The following is a 22,338-nucleotide window of genomic DNA, read 5'->3' as shown; positions in this document are numbered from 1 at the left end:
TCAGCTCTTTTCTCTCCTTACAGATGCTGCCAGACCTGCTGAGATTTTCCAGCATTTTCTCTTTTGGTTTCAGATTCCAGCATCCGCAGTAATTTGATTAGATTAGATTAGATTACTTACAGTGTGGAAACAGGCCCTTCGGCCCAACAAGTCCACACCGACCTGCCGAAGCGCAACCCACCCATACCCCTACATTTACCCCTTACCTAACACTACGGGCAATTACCCCTTACCTAACACTACGGGCAATTCACCCAGGTTGGAATTAAACCCGGGTTCCTAGTGCAGTAAGGCTGCGGTACTGACCACCAAGCCAGATGCCAAATGATTTCTGGTCTGATAGTTAATTTTATTCAACTAACATCGTAGTCATTCACTGAAACATTGCCACATGAAATTGCGGAATCTCTTTAAGTGCAAAACTAGCACGGTTGAGAAGGGGTGTGGCTATAGTTCATTTGGACTTTCAGAAAGCTTTCAATAATGTCCGACATAAGGGATTAACATGTAAAATTAAAGTGCATGGGATTGGGATAATATACGGGCATGGATTGAGAACTGGTTGGCAAACAGGAAGTGAAGAATAGGAATTCATGATTACTTTGCTGAATGGAACAGTGACTAGTGGGGTACCTCAAAGATCAGTCCTTGGACCACAGCTGCTACTGTATATATTGATTTGAATGAGGGAACTAAATATCTCCAATTTTCCAAATGACACAAAGGTGTAAGAGTGAACTGTGAGGAGGAAATGGAGATGTTGCTGTGGGATTTGGAGAAGCTGAGTGAGTGGGTAAATAGATGGCAGATGAAGTATAACATGGATAACTATGAAGTTATCCACTTTGGTAGCAAAAATGGGAAAGCAAATTATTATCAGAATGATGATAGATTGGGTAAAGGGGAGTTACATCGTGACCTGAGTGTCCTTGTGCACTAGTCACTGAAAGTAAACATGCAGGTACAGTTGGCAGCAAAGAAGGCAAATGGTATGTTGGGTTTCATAGTAAAGGAATTCAAGTGCAGGAGCTGCGGTATCTCGTTGCAGTTATATAGGGCTTTGGTGATCCCACACCTGGAGTAGTGTGTGCAGTTTTGGTCTCCCTATTTAAAGAAGGATGATCTGGTTTTGGAGGAAGTTAGGCAGGGTATATGCAGAAAGGATGTCCTTGTTGATCAGGGAGTCCAGACTAGGGTTTATAGTCTAAGCATACAGGAGAGGCCATAGGTTGAGTTATAGAGATCTACACCATAGGTTAAGGTCCTTTGGCCCATTGCACCCATGCTGGGGAAAAACAATCATCGAACTATTCTAAGCCCATTTTCCAGCATGTGGTTCATTGCTTTGCATGCTTTGGCATTGCAAGTGCATATTGAAATGCTTTTTAAATGTTATAAGGATTTTTACCTCTACCTCCCTTACAGGCAGTCCGTATTTCAGATTCCCACGACTCTTTGGGTGAAAATAGGATTTCCTCATATATTCCCTAAAACTCCAGCCCCTTATCTTAAATCTATGCCCCCCACCCCAGTCATTGATCCCTCCATCAAGAAGAAATGTTTCTTACCCTCTGCCCTGTCTTTGCCCTCATAATTTTGAATATCTCAATCATGTCCTCTCTCGATTACTTACTCAAAGTAAAACAACCCCAAGATTGTTAATTTCTCTTCATAACTGAAACTGTCCAGCCCAGAAGACAACCTGGTAAATTTCCTCAGCATCCTGTCCTGTGCATTCCGCCTTTTATCGGGATTCCAGAACTGCAATTCCAATACTCTCGTTATGGCTTAAACAGCAACAGTTCCAGCATAACATCACTGCTCTTAAACTCAATGCCTATAATTACAAATGTGGGACAATACAACGATCATTGAACAAACTAAATAGAGAACAGCCAGAGAATTTCTACAGGCGTGGCACTTATCCACGGACTCCATCAACAAGCACTTTGACCTAGACCCAATCTATCGGCCACTACAACGAACAATCGAACCAGCAACTGGAAGCAGCAGAAATGGAACCAAATAAATTCCCGAAGACACAGTATAGCAGCACTTCACAGGAGGCTCCAAAGCACTGAAGATGTCTCCTAGACAGGGGACAAAACATCTGTAAATCAACTTCCCACTTTGGCAAACATACTCACAACCACGGCAACCGGCCCCAAGCTCCAAATCTTTACGCAAATGCAAGTGTGTAACATATGCCGCCTTAACTACTTTATCCACCTCTTTGTCCTGATATCTCAAGGATTGAGATGAGGAGACATTTCTTTACCCAGAAACTGGTAAGCCTATGGAATTCTCTGCAACAGGAAGCAGTTGCGGTCAAAATACTAAATGTTTCCAAGAAGGTGTTGGACATTGTACTTATTGCTAAAAAAATCAAAGGCCGTGAGGAGAAAGCTGGAACTGGGTATTGAGTTGGATGATCAGACATGGTGATATTGAAAGATAGAGCAGGCTCACACAGCTGAGTGACCTATTGCTGCTATTTTTCTATGTTTCTACAAAATAAGGTTTCAATCTATTGCCTAACACCATCACTTTACAGTAATCCAAATACAGAGAAATTACCCATGTAATTATTATCAAATCTTTAAGTTTGACATAACTGATTCTCTGCAATTTTTGTATTATGTGTAGCCATCTTACATGACCACTCATACAAAAATCAGAGCTTAGACTTTCTTAGCTAGGAATCATCTGCAGAATTCTCACCAAAGACTGCTACCCGGATTTTGCCTAAACTAAACTTTTCTCTTGAAGTACCTTATTTCCTCATCTGCTTTGAAAAAATAACCTCCTGTCTAGAAGACAGAATATAGATGTTTCTAACTCCAGTCAATTCTCTTACAAACTACTTGAAAAATTGTCAGTCTCTAAGTTTACAAATGCAAGTCAATTCTTGATATTTAAACTGAAAACAAATTAATGGCTTTCAATGTTTATTCTACCTGTTGTAAGCCCGCAAGTATAAATAATTATCCACTAACATTCAAGGGTTTCTGATCATAGTGAATAGCAGAACAGGCTTGAAGGACTGAATGACCTCCTCCTGCTCCTAGTTTCCGCGTGTCTATGTAGGCCTGATCTTCAATAAGATTGTAGCTGATCTACCTCAATTCCTGTTCTGTGCCAACTCCTCAGCCCTCAACTCCCTGTTATTTCAAAAATCTATCTACCTTCTCTAAATATTTCCAGTAATTCTGCAGGCTGGGGAATTCCAGCTATTCACTAGCCTCTGGAAGAAGAAATTTCTTTGCATCTCACTTTTAAATAATCTTCTCAACATCTATCCTCCTAAGCCCACTTAGAATCTTGGGTGTTTCAATAAGGTCACTCTTCATTTCTCTAAACTTTGACAAATAGAGGCCCTAATCTGTTTAGCTGTCCTTGATAAGTCAATTCCTTCATCCTAGGAATCAGCATAGTGAGTCTTTTTGAACTGCTAATAATGCCAGTTTATCTTTCTTTAAAGAGGCTGAAAATGTGTTGCAGGAAAAGCGCAGCAGGTCAGGCAGCATCCAAGGAGCAGGAGAATCGACGTTTTGGGCATGAGCCCTCCTTCAGGAATCTTTCTTTAAATACAGGGAGCAAAACTGTGTACAGTACTCCAAACACCCTGTACCCAGACTTCCCTATTTTTTAACTCCAACCTTCTTGCAATAAAGGCCTAAAAGTTGCATTTCCCTTTGCAATTGCTTGCTCCACTTTCATGCTACAATGTTGTGTTTCAAGCACAAGAACACCAAGATCCCTCTGTACGGCACTCGTTTTAGTCTCTTTTCACTTAAATAATAGGCTGCCTTTGGTTCTCCCCACGAAAGTGCATGCCCTCTCACTTTCCGACATTAAACTCCATCTGCCAAGATTTTGCCCACTCACTCAACCTGTCCATATCCCCTTGATGAATCCTTATGCCTCTTCACATGTTCTCCAACCTATTTTTGTATCATCAGTAAATTTAGATACAATACATTTTGCCCCCTCCTCCTTCATTAATAGAACTTGTTGTATTTGTTGCTGAAGAATTATTTCTTCTGACCCTCCACTTATATCTTTCTAACCTGAGAAGTACTAATTAATTTCTTTGTGTTAACCAATCTCAGTCTGTGCTCTTACGTTACCCTAATACTATGAGTTTTTATCTTGTTTGATAATCTTTTATGTGATTCCTTATTGGAAATAGTTTCCTACATTCTGTTGCCCTCCCTTCTTGAATAGGGGTTAGCAATTTCCCAATCCTCCCAATCCAAACACTCCTAGAATCCTGCAACTTTTAAAAATATTTTGACCCATTCCTTCACTGACTCTGTGGTTATATTCTTTAAAACTCTTGGATGCAGGCCATTGGGTCTTCATGACTTGTCAGCTTTTCGTACCATTAGTTTGTCAAATACTTTGACCCCTCTCAGCTGCATCCTCCAAGATTCCCATAATTCTTTAGCTGCTTTCTTTTTATGTACCCATCTAAGCTCTTGCTGCTTTATTTTATATTTCTTGCCAAATTACTTTCATTATCAATTTTCTCTATTTTTTTCTTAGTTTTTTAGTCATTTGCTGCTTCCTAAAATAAGTTCCAATCCTTTGGCCTACCAGTAGTTTTCATTGCTTTGAATGCTTTTAATCAATGCACTCGTTGATTGCCTCTGTTAACCATTAGGATGCCAGACTTGTAGTTTCCTTTTTTCTTGCTCTTTCCTTTCATGAATAGAGGAATCACATTTGCTATTTCCCAATTGGATGGAAACTTCCCAGGGAATTTTACAAAATTAAAACCAATGCATCTACTATCTTAGCAGCAGTTCTTTTAAGAACTTAAGTTGAAATCTACCTGGGCCTGGGACTTGTTAGTTTTTGAGTATAATAATTTTCTCAATTACCTTTTCCTGGGATTATATTTGTTTAAAGTTTCTCCCTCCCTTTCACCTCCTGATTTGGAATTATTCATTTCTGGGATGCTATCTGTATCTACATCAATGACACAAAATATCTGTTTAAATCATCTGCCCTTTTCTTATTTGCTATGATTTGTTCCGTATTCTTAGTCTCTAGAGGACCAGCTTATTTATTTTTTTCCTCTTTAAATGCCAGTGGAAGCTCATTCTGTCTGTTTTTATAGTTTCAACTAGCTTTCTCTCATACTCCTTTTTGTTTAAGCATTTTTTTGTTGCTGCCCAATCATCTGGCCTAGTACTTTGCAAAAGTATATGCTTATTCTTTCAATTTGATGCTGTTACTACAAAATGCAATGGACAGTTCTGCCTCTACTTCCCTCTCAGGTAGTGATTCCCAGGCCTGCACCAACCTGATAAAACAAAACTCCTCAAAATGATTACATTAAAATGTTTGTGCCCTAGTTATTAACTTTTTTGCTGAGAGAAGTAGGTCCTTACTATCCTGTCTGCTCAGGCTTCTCATACTTTTCTACAGCTCAATTAAATCTTACCTCTGCTTCCTCTATTCCACGGTAAACAACAAAGTGTCCAATCTTATTTCATGGCTTAAAATTTTCCAATCTTTACATTATTCTTATAAATATCTTCTGTATTCTTGCCAGTGTCATTACATTCTTTCTATAAATAATGTGGTAAACAGAACTTCACACAATTCTGTAGCTGAGAATAACTAGTGTTTTATTGAGTTCCAGCATAACCTCCCTGCCGTTACTTGGCAGGTTGGTCTTGGCCAATATTTATCCCCTAACCTTAGGTAAAAGTTTATTAAAAAGGATATCTGGTCATTATCAAATTGGTGTTCTAGGACCTTGCTGTGCAAAATTGACTGCTGTGTTTCCAACATTACAACAGTTCAAAACATATTTAATTAGTTGTAAAGTGCTTTGAGACATCTTGAACTGTGAAATGCATGATATAAGGGCTACGGGGAGAATGCGGGTAAGTGGAGTTGAAATGCCCATCAGCCATGATTGAATGGCGGAGTGGACTCGATGGGCCGAATGGCCTTACTTCCACTCCTATGTCCTATGGTCTTATGGTCTTATAAATGTAAGTTTTTTTCTTTGAGTGTTGGTTTTGATTAGTGGGCTGACATTTACTTGCACAAAGATCAATATGGTTCTATGTTCATCTTGTTCTGGATTTGCTCCTTTCCTCCACAAACTTTCCTTTTTAACCTTTTATAACAACTGAAGCAGTCTCAATTCCTAGTCTGGCTCTCGTTCTATCGGTTAGTGTAACCTGCATAAATCCAGGGAACATTTCCCTTAATTTATAGGCAGCTGAAACGTGTAATTTGGACCAGTAGAGATTGTTGACAGCATACAAATCTTGCCAGTGAAATGCAATCAAAAACAGAGATTGTAGGAAAGAAAGAAGTTGAATCTATGCTTTCACTCAGCCCATACAGGAAGCTTTGGCATTCGGGATAGAGCAACAGATCAAAGGAATAGGAGACTTCAAGGAAGCTGGAGCTTTGGGGCATCAGCTATAAACACCAGTATTGCTTCCTGCTGACAATCTATTTGACTTGTGCCAAGAAATGAACAGAATGTGTGGCTTTCATAATAGTATACTTAATTACTGTTCTGTCCTTTTTCTGATCATTGGTTACTAATTGCCATCTACTGTAACTGAGATTTCTGGAAATAAATTATGCCAGCACTTGTTTAGATTTACTGTCTGAAGCATTTTTCATATTCTGATTCTAAGAGCCATCAACCACGTGAGAATTTTAATGAAGGACCAGTTTTTGTGGTGTGCTTTAACTTTGTGCTTAAAATTGATCAGCATTCACAAGACATGGGGAAACTTTCCAAAAAGTTGTAAACATAATGCTAAAAAGTCTCAACTAATGTTCTTCATTGATTGTCTATTTGCATCAAATCTGTAATACCAGCTTCCTGGTATTTTTCACATTTCTGGACAACTAACTGAGAGGAATATTCTGCAGAATCTCACTTTGACATGCTCTGATTCTTTAGGGCGGTTGAGAACGCAAGACCTCTCGGGCGTAACCTGATGCCTTTAATCTTTTAGAACCCTAGTACTGGTTTCTTTCAATATTTTGTGTTTAATTTAATAGTCGAGAAGAGACAATGAAATTTAAACATTGCTCTGATTTCTGAAGGTTGAGCTTTCAAGGTTACAAAGTGAAGAAACCTATTTTGAATCTTTTATGGAGGAAATTTGAAGATCTTCCCAATAGAGAACCAAAAGAGTGATTTTATTGTTGTTTAGCCTGTTCGATAAAACACTTATAGAATCGGAGGCCTAAATGTAGAAATCCCCTGCATACAATTCTGTACCTGCTGCTGGAACACCATAGTTTCATGTTACAGAAAAAGTTTTTTTAACATTAAGTTGCAGTTTACAAAAACAGACACATCTTGTTTGCTTTTAGTTCCTACCTTTGACCATTTTATGTATTGAATTGAGTTTGAAATGTAAGCTCTACATCTTTATGTTATGGTTTGCTGTAAGGTTGTTCTACACACACGTTGACCAGATATCTTTCCATCAGTTGCCTCTGTTTTAAAAGCTTTGTAGGTGGCAATGTCCCTACATTTTTCCACATATTTGGGGTTCATTGATCTTGTATTTATATATATAGGGCAGGGTTTTCCTCTCCTTGGTGTGCTGGAGCACAGAGAACCATTTAAGTGCAGGAAAAAATTAGAATGTCGTAGCAGTGGTAGTAAGGGAAACGTATAAAGTGGGAGTAGATACAGCTCTGGGCAGATAGGAAGTTGTGTTCTAAAGGTTGTGTTGCCTTCCTTGTGTCAGGGTTAAGGACATTTTCTCAGGGAAACTTGGAATGGGAGAGAAGGGATCCAGTTGTTGTCATTCTTATTGGTAGTAACAACTTTGATAAGACTGAAAAGAAGATCCTACTGAAAGATTTTGAACAGTTAGGAGCTAAACTCAAAGGAGAACCTCCAACATAATGATCTCAGGATTTCGATCTAATCCACAAACATACTGGTACAGAGTAAATGAAGTCTAGGAGTTAAATGTGTTGCTTAAAGTTTGGTGTAGTAGGAATGAGTTTCAGTTCATGCAGCACTAACACTAGCACTAGGATCGAAGGGAACAGTTCCAAATGGATGAGCTTCACTTGAACTATGCTGGGACTAGTGCCCTGGCGAATCCAATAACTAGGCTGTAGAGAACCTTTAACGAGGTAAAAACAATGACTGCAAATGCTGGAAACCAGATTCTGGATCAGTGGTGCTGGAAGAGCACAGCAATTCAGGCAGCATCCGAGGACAGGCAAAATCGACGTTTCGGGCAAAAGCCCTTCATCAGGAATAAAGGCAGATAGCCTGAAGCGTGGAGAGATAAGCTAGAGGAGGGTGGGGGTGGGGATAGAGTAGCATAGAGTACAATAGGTCAGTGGGGGAGGAGATGAAGGTGATAGGTCAGGGAGGAGAGGGTGGAGTGGATAGGTGGAAAAGGAGCTGGGCAGGATCGGACAAGTCCAGACAAGTCAAGGGAACAGTGTTGAGCTGGAGGTTAGAAACTAGGATGAGGTGGGGGAAGGGGAAATGAGGAAGCTGTTGAAGTCCACATTGATGCCCTGGGGTTGAAGTGTTCCGAGGCGAAAGATGAGGCGTTCTTCTTCCATGCGTCTGGTGGTGAGGGAGCGGCGGTGGAGGAGGCCCAGCACCTCCATATCCTCGGCAGAGTGGGAGGGGGAGTTGCAATGTTGGGCCACGGGGCGGTTTGGTTGATTGGTGTGGGTGTCTCGGAGATGTTCCCTAAAGCGCTCTGCTAGGAGGCGCCCAGTCTCCCCAATGTAGAGGAGACCGCATCGGGAGCAACGGATACAATAAATGATATTAGTGGATTTGCAGGTAAAACTTTGATGGATGTGGAAGGCTCCTTTAGGGCCTTGGATGGAGGTGAGGGAGGAGGTGTGGGCACAGGTTTTACAGTTCCTGCGGTGGCAGGGGAAAGTGCCAGGATGGGTCGTAGGGGGGCGTGGACCTGACCAGGTAGTCACAGAGGGAACGGTCTTTGCGGAAGGCGGATGGGGTGGGGAGGGAAATATATCCCTGGTGGTGGAGTCTGTTTGGAGGTGGCGGAAATGTCGGCGGATGATTTGGTTTATGCGAAGGTTGGTAGGGTGGAAGGTGAGCACCAGGGCCGTTCTGTCCTTGTTGCGGTTGGAGGGGTTGGGTCTGAGGGCGGAGGTGCGGGATGTGGACGAGATGCGTTGGAGGGCATCTTTAACCACGTGGGAAGGGACATTGCGGTCTCTAAAGAAGGAGGCCATCTGGTGTGTTCTATGGTGGAACTGGTCCTCCTGGGAGCAGATAAGACGGAGGGAGAACCTTTAAGCTAATTAAAATGGGGGACAGGCCAGGAGGGGGAACCCAGTGGCTTACAAAGCAAAAGGATATGGCAGCATTACAGGGCAACTGTTCTGATAATGATACCCAGAGTGAGACAGGAAGGCACTGAGCGTACAAAAAACACAGCAAATAGGGTCAAAGAGGTGAAAATAATAAAAGACCAAATTAATGACTTTTTGCTTAAAAGTCCACAGTATTCTAAACAAAATTAATGGCACAAATGAGGTTCGTGGATATGCTCTTAGTGCCATTGTGGAGATATGATTCCAAGGAAGTCAAAGCTGGAAACTAAATAGAACTAATATATTAAAGCTGGGGCAGCATGGTGGTTCAGTGGTTAGCACTGCTGCCTCACTGTGCCAGGAACCAGCCTTAGTCAGTCAGCCAAGTTGGAGTTTTCATGTTCTCCCTGTTCTGTGTGGGTTTCCTCTGGGTGCTCTGGTTTCTGCTCACAGCCCAAAGATGTGCAGGTTACGTGGATTAGCCATAGTCCCAATTTCACCAATCGTTCCTCATAAGTGAAATGTCTCATCACTAGAACCATTCTTGTATACCTCCTGCACATTCTCCAAAGCATTCACATCCATTCTGTAGTGTGGCTCCCAGAACTGTGCACAATGCCCCAGGTAACCAATGTCTTAATGTAAGTTCACCATTAACTCCCTGCTTTTGTACTTTATGACCATATTAATTAGCCTGGAATCCCCTATGCTTTACTCACAGCTGAACCTGTCTGAGGTTTCTCTGCTCCTGCACACCCTTTGGAATATGGTTTTTATTTTAAATCGTCTCTCCATGTTCTTTATACAGAAGTGCATCATCTCACTTTTTTCTGCTGATCTTCAACTACCACCTCTCTGCCTATTCCACGAATGTGTCAATAAACTTCTGAAATTCTACATTGTCTTCCTCCAGTTTACAATTCTCCAAAGTTTTGAAATTGTTTCCTGGAGGAACAAGAGTTCCAATACTATCCCTTTGGGGACGACTACTACAAAACTTCTTTGGCCCAAACACCCAATAACCATTACTCTGTTTCCTATGCCATAACAAATTTAAGTACACTTTGCTACTATTCCATTTATCCCATGATGTATAACTTTCCTCACAAGTTTGTTATGTGACACGATGTGGATGATAGAAAGCATTTGTTGGGACAATAAAGATGATGCAGAATCAAAATTGTTCTGACATTCAGCTATAAACAACTTCTGTTCAATATAACCAACTAGATCGTGTTGATCACAATGCACATCAGATTTTATTGAGTTCTTAAGCATTGAAATGACGAGTTCGACAGATTGGTTTTATTGCTGTAGTCCTGAACTGAATTTGATCCCTTGGTCCTTCCTTGCATATTGGATGATTTTTTTTTGCCAAATGCATTGAATTCTAAATATAAGCAGAAATTCAAATTGCATTCTTGAGATCAGTTGGGTTTAAAGTTTCTCAGCTGTAGTTCTAGGATGGAAATTTTTACTCAGGAGACTTAAGTGCCCTGTCTTTTGCCTTCCACGTTTCTTGGAGAAACTATACATCCATTTATGTTTATTGTTTTAATTTACACTTCATTTCTGAAACATAATGTACTTTATTGAGACATTTCCAAATGAAGTCCTATTACATTTTTCTATAATTAATATTAGGCTTGCCTTTCTAGCTCCTCAGTGACTCAGTGGTAAAAGCATCACTTGGTGCGTTTCTGCCTAATATAGAAAGGGTGCCAGCTTCAGTTCAAGTCACAACACAAAGCTTCCCATGGAGACAATGACAAATCAGTCCTTTATCTTCATGTTTTTAAATTTCAGATTTTATGTACTTAAGTTTTGTGTCAAATAAATTAAAATAAATTTCGACAGTTTTTTAAAAGCTATTTGTTACCTGATACCAGGTTATAGTCCAACAGGCTGATTTGAAATCACAAGCTTTCAGAGTGCTGCCCCTTCGTCTAGTGAAGTTCACCTGGCCCCTTCACCTGATGAAGGAGCAGCTATCCAAAAACTTGTGATTTCAAATAAACCCGTTGGAACACAGCCTGATGTTGTGTGACTTCTGACTTTGTCCACCCCAATCCAACACCAGTACCTTTACATCATGTACACATTACTCATCTCCATAATATCTTGTTTGGTTGCTCAGAAGTGGAATACATGATTACAGTTACAAAAGTTTTGTTATCTTATCAAGAGTTGGAGCCAATTGCTGATTAGAGCATGTTTAGCTGTAGATTTACATGTTTGTACTCATCCATTATCCATTCTCAAAACAGTTGTAAGTTGTTACCTTGAGACAATATATCACTAATTGTGCAGTATTTTGTTTTTGCAACTTGTATTACTGGATCAACAAGTTTTCCTTCATTCCTGTGTATTGTATTTTCACTTTTAATTTTGTTTCTGGAATTTTGGTAATATCCTGAGTTTATGTTTTATTGCAGTTTGGCTGGAAGCAAGATGAGTTTGATCTGTTGGCTGCTGGAAGGTAAAGCTTTTTCTGTGTTTTGTCTTTCTGTTTTGGGATTACATGTTTTCATTTTAAAAATTATCTTTTCTTAGAGACATTATTACCGCCATCATGTTGTTTGAAAGGTGCTCGCTTGGGAAATTACTCCTGTTAAAAATGTTTTCATTTTGTTCATTTTACTTAAAAATAACTTGCATGTTAAAATATTTGAAATTGATCACATGATATAGTAAGAACACTATTGATCTCTCTCAGATGCAGTTTAAAATATTATGCATATTTGAAGAGAACAACTGATTTATCACTAGTCTTTTATTCTTTAATTACTGTTTAATCAGCCTGCACATACCCCAGCAGTATTGTCATGGTACTGTGCATCTCCAAACTTCAGTGGTATTGTCATTGATTTACAGATGCCATAAAGTTAACCAGCCTGTATAAAACACACATTTGATACAACAAGGAGGAATCTTCTTTGAATAATATACTGCCTCGTTTCATGAAAGAGCTTACCTTGATACTAATCTGGTGTCACTTAGTTATATCACTTAATGTCTAATCTCTGTAGTTCCATACAATTGGATAATAGATCATTATACTTCTAAAATTTTTAAAATTAATGTATTTTTTGAATCACCTTGTTCAGAGATCTTATTATACACCTCTGGAGCAGGTGGGAATTGAACATAATTATATTTGTAACTTTAAATTGTCTAGCTAGGTTGGATAATGGCATTAAAATTGGTCATTAAAACTTAAACACTTGATTTGTAGCTTAGTGTTGATGGAAGTAGCAATAGGTATATTTTGATCCTGTAGCTAGTGCTCATGTTCCATTATTTTCCATGGACTAAAATTATTGCAGTTAACAACTAGGACATGAACAATTTTAATATATAATTTTATGGAGCTATTAATATAATGAAGTGTGCCAAGGTACTTCACAGAAACATTATAGAACAAAATATGACACTGAGCTGCTTAAGGAAATATTGCAGCAGTTGATTGGTCAAAGAGAGAATTTGTAAAGGAGTTAAGTAAGGTAAAGAGACAGAAAGTCATAAGGAGGGAAATCCGGAATTTAGAGCCTAGGTAACTGAAAGCATAACTGCCAATGGTGGAGCCAATGGATAAAATTGAGGATGCACAAGAATTAGAGGCATGCAGATATCTCTAAAAATTGCAGAGTTGTAGAGGATTACAGAAATAAGTGAGGGGGTAGATGTGGTGAGGTCCAGCCTTGGAAAGATTTTAAGCATAACTATAAAATTAATCTGTTAAGCTTTACTGAGAGCCATTGCAAGTCTGCAAGTAATGAAATGATAGGGGAATAGCACTTGCTATAAGTTAAATCATGGGCATCAGAGTTTTGGATGACTTCAAGTTTATGGAGGGTAGAATGTAAGGGGTCAGCCAGAAATGTGTTGGGATAGTCCGAGTTTAGAGGTGACATAATAAAAAATGAGGTTTCAGCAGTTGATGAGCTGAGACAGGCAATGCTGGGCAGTATTGCAGAGGTTGAAATAGGTAGTCTGAGTGGTGGTGCAACATGATCAAAGTCTTTGCAATGCTGAATGAATTTGGTGCTGAAAGTATATTACACTTCCTGTTTTGAGATTAATCCATTCTATAGTATTGTCATCAGAAACCTGAATGAATTACACTTGGTTAAAGGTTTTCTCCCTTAGTACCTTTTCAAGAAAGGATACTGTTAAATATGCTTTGCAGGTTTTTTAAAAAATGAAACAGAACATTTGTCAAGAATTAAATTATCGTAGTCACCTGTCTTTCTGAGTGTGATTTGCTCATTTTTCCACCGCATACCTTGGTTTTACCCTCCCATTATTACTCTAATTTAGGATGAGATTTCTTATTCTGAATGCACATATTTCCTTGCCAGTAATGTAGATGAATGTCTCTGTTGAATGTTCCTTATAACTTGTTGAAAATAGCCATTAAACTGCAAATGGGAACAACCCAACAAAAGGTTTCCTGTGTTCCTTGTGTGGTACTGCCTGCCCCTTTGATCAGAATCTTGATGACCTGGTGGAGATTGACCCCGTAGATTAGCAGATACTATGAGCATAACCCTTTATTTCAAGAACAAATAGGTATAATTTTCAACTTTCAGCAATAACTGAAAGCAGGAAATATTAGATTGGCTGCTTATTGTACATTCACCCAACATTTCTTTGAATACAATATCATCATATAAAAGCTACAAAAAACCTCCCATAAGTTGTTTGTCCATTATAGAGCATCAATAGAAGCAAAAATAGAAGCTAAGAAAGACACTGTGTGAGATATATTTAGGAAGCTAGTTGAGGGTTTTAAGTTACGTTAGAGTCCTAATAAAGATTGTATAAGACTTTTATTGCAATAAACAAGCAAACTAACCAACAACTAATTCAGATAATCAGTCAAAGATGGAATGTTGCTTATTAATAGGCAGCAGGATAGGATACATTCATGTGCTGGAACCATTTTCTGTAAACAAGGAATTAATCAAGCCTTGCATCTTTTTTGAAATACTTGGAAGTTTGGATTACTTTTAGTTCCCTACTGCTTTCTTTATTACAAATTCTTAGTTAATTAGGATAGACGTATCAACCAATCATCACTCTTTTCTTCTGGACTGTAAATTGATGTGATCTTTTGAAATTTGGCATTCTTGCATTTGTCCTGATGAGTGCAAGACAAGCTTTGACAACTCTCTTTTCAGCAATATTGTTTTTCTTACAAACGAATAATTTGAAAGTTAATGTAACTATTAAACAGTATTTAGTTTGCATTGTAAGACCTGTCATGATCAAGTCTGGAGCAGTAAATAAGTTTTCTTTTCTTCAAACCCAGGTTTGGTATGATTTTAATTGCTTTGGTACAATTTTAGTTGTTCTACCATTGTGACTATGCTTTCAGTTGTCTAGGCCTTAAACTCTGGAATTCCTTCCCTATACCTTTCCAACTCTCTACCTTAATTTCCTTTTGTTAAACAAATGTGATTATTTTCCCCTTCAATATATGATTGAATATGGATTAAAGTTATGAAGAAGCAAGCCAGACAGCCCTCATTTGGTTAATCAACACTAAGGAGTTATTGGAAACTCACTGAAGCAAAGTATAAAATTTGTTCAAAAGAGGAAAACCTATTCTGAATTCCAACACACATAATCATTTGCATGCAAGCAAACCACACAGGATATAGGCTGAGGGAATTGAAAAGCAAACTATGTGTACAAGATCAGGGAATTGTACATTGCACTGTTGATGTTAGAGCTCTGGTAAGGTTTGCGATTGGGCTGTTTCAGTTGTTCTCCTGGATGTAGAGATATAAAATAGATTGCTATATCTCAAATGATCACAGTTCACAGTCAGTTTCCTCTCAGGGCTGATCACATTTTCAGAACCAGACATACCATTTCCAAAGAGAGTGAGAGAGATGTTACATTTGTGAGGAGTTCTTCCATGTTACTAATATTACTATTAACTTGATATTTCTCTTTAGTTTTCTAAATCTCCCTTCATATGAACACTTTCTCTCCCCATTTTGTTTAAAGCCCTATCTCCAGCCCTAATTATAGGGTTCATCAGGACACTGATCCCAGCTGATCCCTGTTTTCCAAATATTAGTCCCATTTGAATGGTTTGCTGGACCACTTCAATGCAACTTGAGTGTCAACCACACAATTTTGGACTGGAGTCATGAGTCAATCAGACTGGCTAAAACTCCCATGATCTAAACTAATTTCAACATAGTATGAAATGTTCTTGTCAGTGCTCTAGTAGAATCACTTGTTGTAATGTGGAGCATGACATCATGTCTTACAATCTCAAACCTTTAGGAGGTGCACATCAACTCCACTTGGATTGCTTGCATCTGTTGGGCCTTTCTCTGATCAAACTTAGGATTCCTTTAGAAGACACGCATGATGAAAATGGGTTTTATACCTGTCTTTGTGCTCACAAACACTTTCAGACCAGAGAAAGGAAACATTATACTCTAAGATCTGAGACAATATTTGTGTATAATCTCCTGACACTGAGCATGTGGAGCTAGAACCTGTTCATGTTACAGACTTACATCAATTATCTGAGCATGTAGCACAGCCAACCACAACCTGCCAGTCTGCATAGCATTTTTTTTATATTATTAGAATCATAGAGATATACAGCACAGAAACAGACCCTTTGGTCTAACTTGTTCATGTCGACCAGATATCCTAAATGTATCTCGCGTCATTTGCCAGCACTTGGCCCATATACCTGTTAACCTTCCTATTCATATACCCATGCAGATGCCTTTTAAATTTTGTAATTGTACCAGCTTCCACCACTTCTTTTGGCAGCTCATTCCATACATGCACCACCCTCTGTGTGAAAAAGTTCCCCTGAGGTCCCTTCTAATTCTTTCCCCTCACCCTCAACTTATGCCCTCTAGTTCGTGGACTCCCCCACTCCAGGGAAAACACCTTGTGTATTTACCCTATCTGTAAGGTCACCCCTCAGCCTCCAGCACTCCAGGGAAAACAGCCACAGCCTACTCTGCCTTATCTGTCTTTCAGGAATTTATGATGTGTAAGCCAAGGTCTTTCTTTTCTGCACACCTCTCTGCCATTTATTATGAATTTCTTTGCTTTGTTAACTTTTCCCAACAGGTCTACACATTGAACTACTGACTGATCCAGAGATATTGTCATTCAGAGCTTTATTTTTCCTTATCAGCCATCTAGCCAAGTTTTGTGCCAGTGGGCTTCCATAATGGAATTGGGACTTTGGTTATTGAACAGGTTCTCTGAGGCTCTGGATGTCTGTCAGCTAAACAGAGATGTGAGTGACTAACAATGTGCTCTATGGAGAGCCGTGAAACGCAGGCGTGACCTCCTCAGGAAATCTTTGCCCTCCCTCCTCCTTGCCTTTCCTTGGCTGCTCCAATCGTCCAGCCACACCACATCCAACCTCGAACGCTGCCCTCTTACTCCCTCCAAAAGTTGACTCTCACCCACAAATTTACTTTATTGTTGAACACAGTTCTGAAAGGGGCTGAGGTGCAGCTCCTTGTTCTTTACCTTCCTGTCTGACAACAGGCCAGGACGATAACCTCACAGCCTTGTAAATTGGAAATGGAAGATAACGATGCATCTGTGCCCAACATCACTCACTCCTTGCCTCCCCTTAATAAAGATGCCGTAATGTTGGCATTACATCTTATGAAAGGTACAGTCTAAATCCAGATTAATATTATCTAGATTATACAATGACAGCCTCAGAGGAGCATCCAACTTATATGCCATTTTTCTCATTGCCCACACCAGCCCTGCTTTAATGACATCTTTAAATAGACTGTCAGATTGTGGTAATTCAACACTAACTTTGCATTGATTTTTAGAGATCGTTAAGATTGCTGAAATTAATTTTGTAATACTTCTTGCAGTCAGCAGGGGGAGAAGGTTTCCAAATTTTACTTCAGGATTTGATTTAACACGTTTGCAGAGATGACAGGGATTTTTGAACTGGGTTTTAACTGTGAACATTGGATTTTCATTTTGTTTACCTCACAAATATGTGTGTTTCTAAGCTTTACAGTACATAATACTTTTTAATTTTGTGTTTAGTCTTGCAGGTCACCTGATAGAATGTGGAGCCCAGTCTACAGGTGGAATATTTACTGATTGGCACCGAGTTCCTGACTGGTATTAAACTGATCTTTACGTTTTCCTCCCAAAAAAAACAGACCCTCTTTTCTTGATTTAAATATATGCTTAATGTCTTTATAACCATCATCCAATCCTAGATTAAAAACATAGCAACTTATATCTTTTAGACTGTTACCTTGTTGTTTTTAGATTGTATAAATGAACCAATGTAAACTTCATAGAAATTACTTTTTATATGTAATTGTATACTGGAGTATTTTTGGCTTATTTAATAACTTGAAAAGGAATTTATGATATAAATATATTACAAATTTGAAGTTTTATATGGTTATTATGTTTTGGAACTGTTTCTTTAATTCAGGGTAAAATGGAGGAATGAGGGGTCATATGATGTTTTCTGTCTTCATTCCAGCAACAAGCTTGGTTTTTAAGGGGGCCCAACTTGTTTTACTGGGGGGAAAGAAATATAAGAGATTCAAACCTACAGACACACATGCCCCTCAAAACATGTATGGATTTGCCACACATCCACAGTACCAAAGTATACTCCCCAAAACATAACCCACATGGTTCCTCATGCTCACCTTGGCTAATGTATGCTCTCCACAAATACTTCCCATTCCATTCATGTCCTTCATGGAAACGTAGAAAACTGGAGCAGGAGTAGGCCATTCAGTCCTTGAGCCTGCTGCACCATTCAACATGATCATCGTTGATCATGTACCCTGATGATGCATAGTACCCTGCTCATGCGTTAAAAGAAATTCCCCCAAGTACTTCCCATGGTCCTTCTCGCCTGCCTATGACAGGCTATGATCATTAAACAATACTCTTGACCCTTCTTGACCTTGCTCAGGTATACTCTTCCAAACAGCAACGCATGACTCTCTTCTTTCCCATGCCACAGTATGTCCCTCCTCCCACTCCACATGGCCCCTTACGTCCCTTCACCACCACACCATGTAAGACACCTGCATGTCAATTCACCCACTATCCACTGTATAGAAGTATAAACCCTATAGTGACCAAGCGATGTGTAAAATAAAGCTATTTTTAAAAAATCGAAAGTCTGCACCAAGTTAAAGCCATTAGTTTTTTTGAAGCTCCATTCATTGCTCCCAATACAGTGTCAATCTCCAGACCCTTTAAAGACCTATTATGTTTTTTGGCTGACAGCTGGACAACAATTAGCCTGTAGGATAGCTGTGCTCTGCAACAGAGAAAAGGAAGGAAAGAATTAAAGAGAAAAAACAAGTCCCATGCCTCAAAATGCTGTCTTTGTTATTTATTGTATAAATTAACCCACATTGTGACTGAAGAGACCAGATTTGTGAGGATTTAAATGATTTTGGAAGATTTGTCTAGCTTGCGTTAAAGGAGGAAGACTCAGAGTAACTCACCCCATGAAAGTCAGTCATAGGAAAGGGAAGAAGGCTATTGGAAATGGAAAATAGCTTTGGACTGATTCTGGGAAAATTATGTGTCTGCTTAAGGGATGAAATTTAACCATGGTGAAGGAAGTCTGGTCATTTTAAAAGTAGAACGGGGAAACTTTCCTGAAGTTTTAAGTATAAATTGCCGATAAAAATAGCATTTTGTCAATGTTGCTTTTAGTTTGATTATAAGTCTCAAAATTTGAAATCTTATGAGATATTTTCTGTAAGTCACTGGAATTCAAAACTCTTTTTAAAACTTGTATCTTCTCAGATTTACTTAACAAACGTGAGACTCCCTAATTTGGTTTTAAATAAGACTTTGCTATTATACATGTAAGAATGTCATTTTTATGACTATCTTTTTAGTTATGGTTATTTCTGACCACCTTCCATATCTTTTGTTTTCCTGATTTTTAATGTTTGATGTATCCTACATTACATAATGAACTAGAAATTATAAGAGAAATCTAACCATTTGTGATGAACAGTTGTGTTGGTGATGTCAATGCTTATCCTTTCCTGATCCATCCAAAACAACGCAAGAGTTTATTGTCTCTGGTAGTCTCAAAAAATTGTGAAAACCCAGTAATATTCCAGGCTCTGGAAATTCTAGGTACTTGAAACAGAAATTTTGAGGAATAGAGGGTCGACATATGTTAAATATCAGATGCTATGTTGAACTGCATAGATCAAGACAATCCCACCCTGGATTCCAGTGCCTGGAAATCCCAAACGCATTGTTCTATTGAGAGATCGGTATACCTCCTTGAGAACAGGCATAGGCTATTAAAAGTTGCCTTTTCATGGCTGGTCTGACAATCTGCTGCTGAAGTTGTAGCAGAAGATTAATAGAATTAAGCTGCTTTCAGGAAAGGAAGTAGCAAGGAAGTTGTTTAATTGCTCACATTGTTACAAAAATACACCTGCATGGCTATCACTTGAGAGCATGAACAGGGCAATTTTTGATGCCAGATATCGAAGACTTAATGCCTGAGTTCAAACTTGAAGGATGACCATTTCTGAGGCACCAAAAAGTTGCACTGCTTCTGGAGCTTCTGTTTGAAAGGAAAGCCAAAAAGTAACTAAGGAGTATTATATATCATAATCAGAATAGTAACGAAGCATAAATGTTCAGAATATGAGGGAACAGCATTGAAACCATCATGCTCATCAGGATCTGGTAATTTTAAAAAAATCTGTTCTCATCTAATATCCTGGTAAGCAGTGTATGGAGTTCCTCTTTGAATTGTACAATTTGTTCAGCCTTTGAATATGTTAGTTTTTTTACATTTTAGTTTTTTTAATGCGCTTATATTGCTTTCTTAACTTGAATAAAAACTGCCACTCTGTTTAACTCTACATCTCATCCATTGTCTAGGGATAACATTGGTTTTCCAGTGGTTGAGTGTTCCTCTGATGGAAGTTTTGTCCTTTCTAAACCACCTAAAACAGGAGGATTGGTTTCATTTGGTACTGTTGCTGAACAGCTCGTCTATGAAATAGGTGACCCCCGACGTTACCAATTACCTGATGTCATCTGTGATTTCTCCCAGGTCACCCTGTCTGAAGTGCCAGGTGTGCAATTTCTATCACCACTTTCATGTACATAGAGCTAACTATATTTTAAATTGATATTATTGCAGTCTACGAATATTCATTTAAAATTGTAACTTGTGCATAAAAGACCTCCGTATCACGAAAACGTGGAAAAAGAGCGAATTTCAAATTTTAACATACATATGTTGAGATGAGTTTTGGCATTTGCAAATTTATTTCCTTTGGGCAAAACTCCACAGCACAAAAGCTCCAGTAGCGATCGACTCGAAAGACATGAAAAAGTTAATTTTAATATTTTTTAATCATCATAATTAAAAAAGCATTCTTGGAACAAAATATATTGCCTTAACCTTCTGTGAATGGTATAGTTAATATCTACCATGTGATATTCAATATATGTTTTGGATGCAGACACAGGGAGAATGTGCAAACTCCACACAGTTGCCTGAGGCAGGAATTGAACCTGGTTCTCCGGCACTGTGAGGCAGCAGTGCTAACCACTATGCCGCCATGCCACCCACAGACAACATACCATTTCACCAAACTAACAATAAAACTATGTACTTTGGACTAAAGAATGTAGAGTTTTGCACTTACCCTTACCTGGAACTGCGTTATGGCATACACATAAATAACAGGGAACACTTTAGCCTTATCATTGTTTTGACAGGAGGAACTGAACTTCTCTTGTCCACTTCTCTTGTCACTTCTCTTACAGGATAGAAGCCACTTTTTAGTGGCTGGCTTTCCTTCTGTGAATGTAATTGCAGGAACAGTTTGACCACTAATCCTGATGATTGGTGATATTATGTACATAGGATGAAACAGACCATTCAGCCCAACCAACCTATGCCAGTGTGATTTAGTGAGGTTACAAATGGAAAACAAATTTAAAGTTAAATTCAATTGTTTGTATTTGAGTGCTTTTTTGAGAGATTTTACTTTATATGTCACTACTTTTATTGGAATAATTCTGCCAAACAGTTTAGAAAACTTTCCCCTGTTAAGTTTTTTTAAGAAAAAGTGTCAAAGTACAGTACAGTACAGTACTATTGGCCAGAAGGTACAGTGAGGTCGATAGGTTGCCACCATTGAAAAGTAGTCCCTTCGGAAAAGGAGTGCCACTTGATCTATTTACCAGGCTCTAGCAAAAGGGTTTTGCTTGCCAGGACTTTTGAAAATGTACAACATGGGTTTTGGTCTAGATTTGTGCTCCAAGTGCCCATGAATGGATGGAAATTCTAGCTCAAAATTCTTTTCCCATTTACCTAATTTTCTTTGTTTCTTTGGGAGTTGTTGATTCCTTCTCAGTGGAAGCTTAATTTGAGCAAATTTGAAATATTATCAATATGTTATTAAGAATCTTCTGAATGTGAGCACTTAACAGCCCACCTTCCTGTTGTGACCATTTTCATATAACTTTATATATCAACATTTAATTTATAATTGGAGTTATGTAAACATAATGAGAATTTCCAATGTAAACACTTCTCTGTCAATGTGTAGATACAGGGCTCCCAGCAGGAGATTCTCTCAGCTCTCAACTTTTTGACCTCTTCACTTTTAACCCCTGTTCCTTCACTGATAGCCCAGTTGCTAACTGTTCCTCAATGAGGTATCTTTCTGCTGCCACACTCTGGATCTCTCAACCCCACCCAATTGCCGACCCCTACTCAAACCCCAATCCCAACTTCAGCACTTTTCATGATCCTTCCCAGCTCTCTTACCCACATGCCATCTCCGTGAGCAATGTCCTGAGAGCTCTACGATCAACAAAAATATTAACATTGATAGTGAGTGAATTGTATCATCATCCCATTTCCTGTGGTTAACAAGCCCTTAACTATGAGTGGCCTGTAATTATTTTAGATGCAGCCAGCTGTTGGGGATAATTAAACTAACAAACGGT

General features: G+C 38.8%; 1 protein-coding gene across 2 annotated transcripts in view; it reads left to right on the top strand.

Moving 5' to 3' along the window:
• The window catches only part of LOC122553709 (uncharacterized), a 161,105-nt gene that overhangs the window by 37,567 nt on the left and 101,200 nt on the right, over positions 1 to 22,338 (top strand). For both annotated transcript variants that reach the window (XM_087980907.1, XM_087980858.1), the window contains exons 7-9: positions 11,757 to 11,800; positions 17,395 to 17,472; positions 20,251 to 20,447. In XM_087980907.1, coding sequence (XP_087837033.1) covers positions 11,757 to 11,800; positions 17,395 to 17,472; positions 20,251 to 20,447 — 319 coding nt within the window. The remainder of the gene's footprint in view (positions 1 to 11,756; positions 11,801 to 17,394; positions 17,473 to 20,250; positions 20,448 to 22,338) is intronic.

This window comes from Chiloscyllium plagiosum, unplaced genomic scaffold (assembly GCF_037043375.1).
Source record: "Chiloscyllium plagiosum isolate Xiang-an unplaced genomic scaffold, Cpla_swu_hap1 HiC_scaffold_1, whole genome shotgun sequence".
Classification (NCBI taxonomy): Eukaryota; Metazoa; Chordata; class Chondrichthyes; order Orectolobiformes; family Hemiscylliidae; genus Chiloscyllium; species Chiloscyllium plagiosum.
Note: the sequence above shows the minus strand (reverse complement) of the source record. Positions and strands in the feature narration are given on the sequence as shown.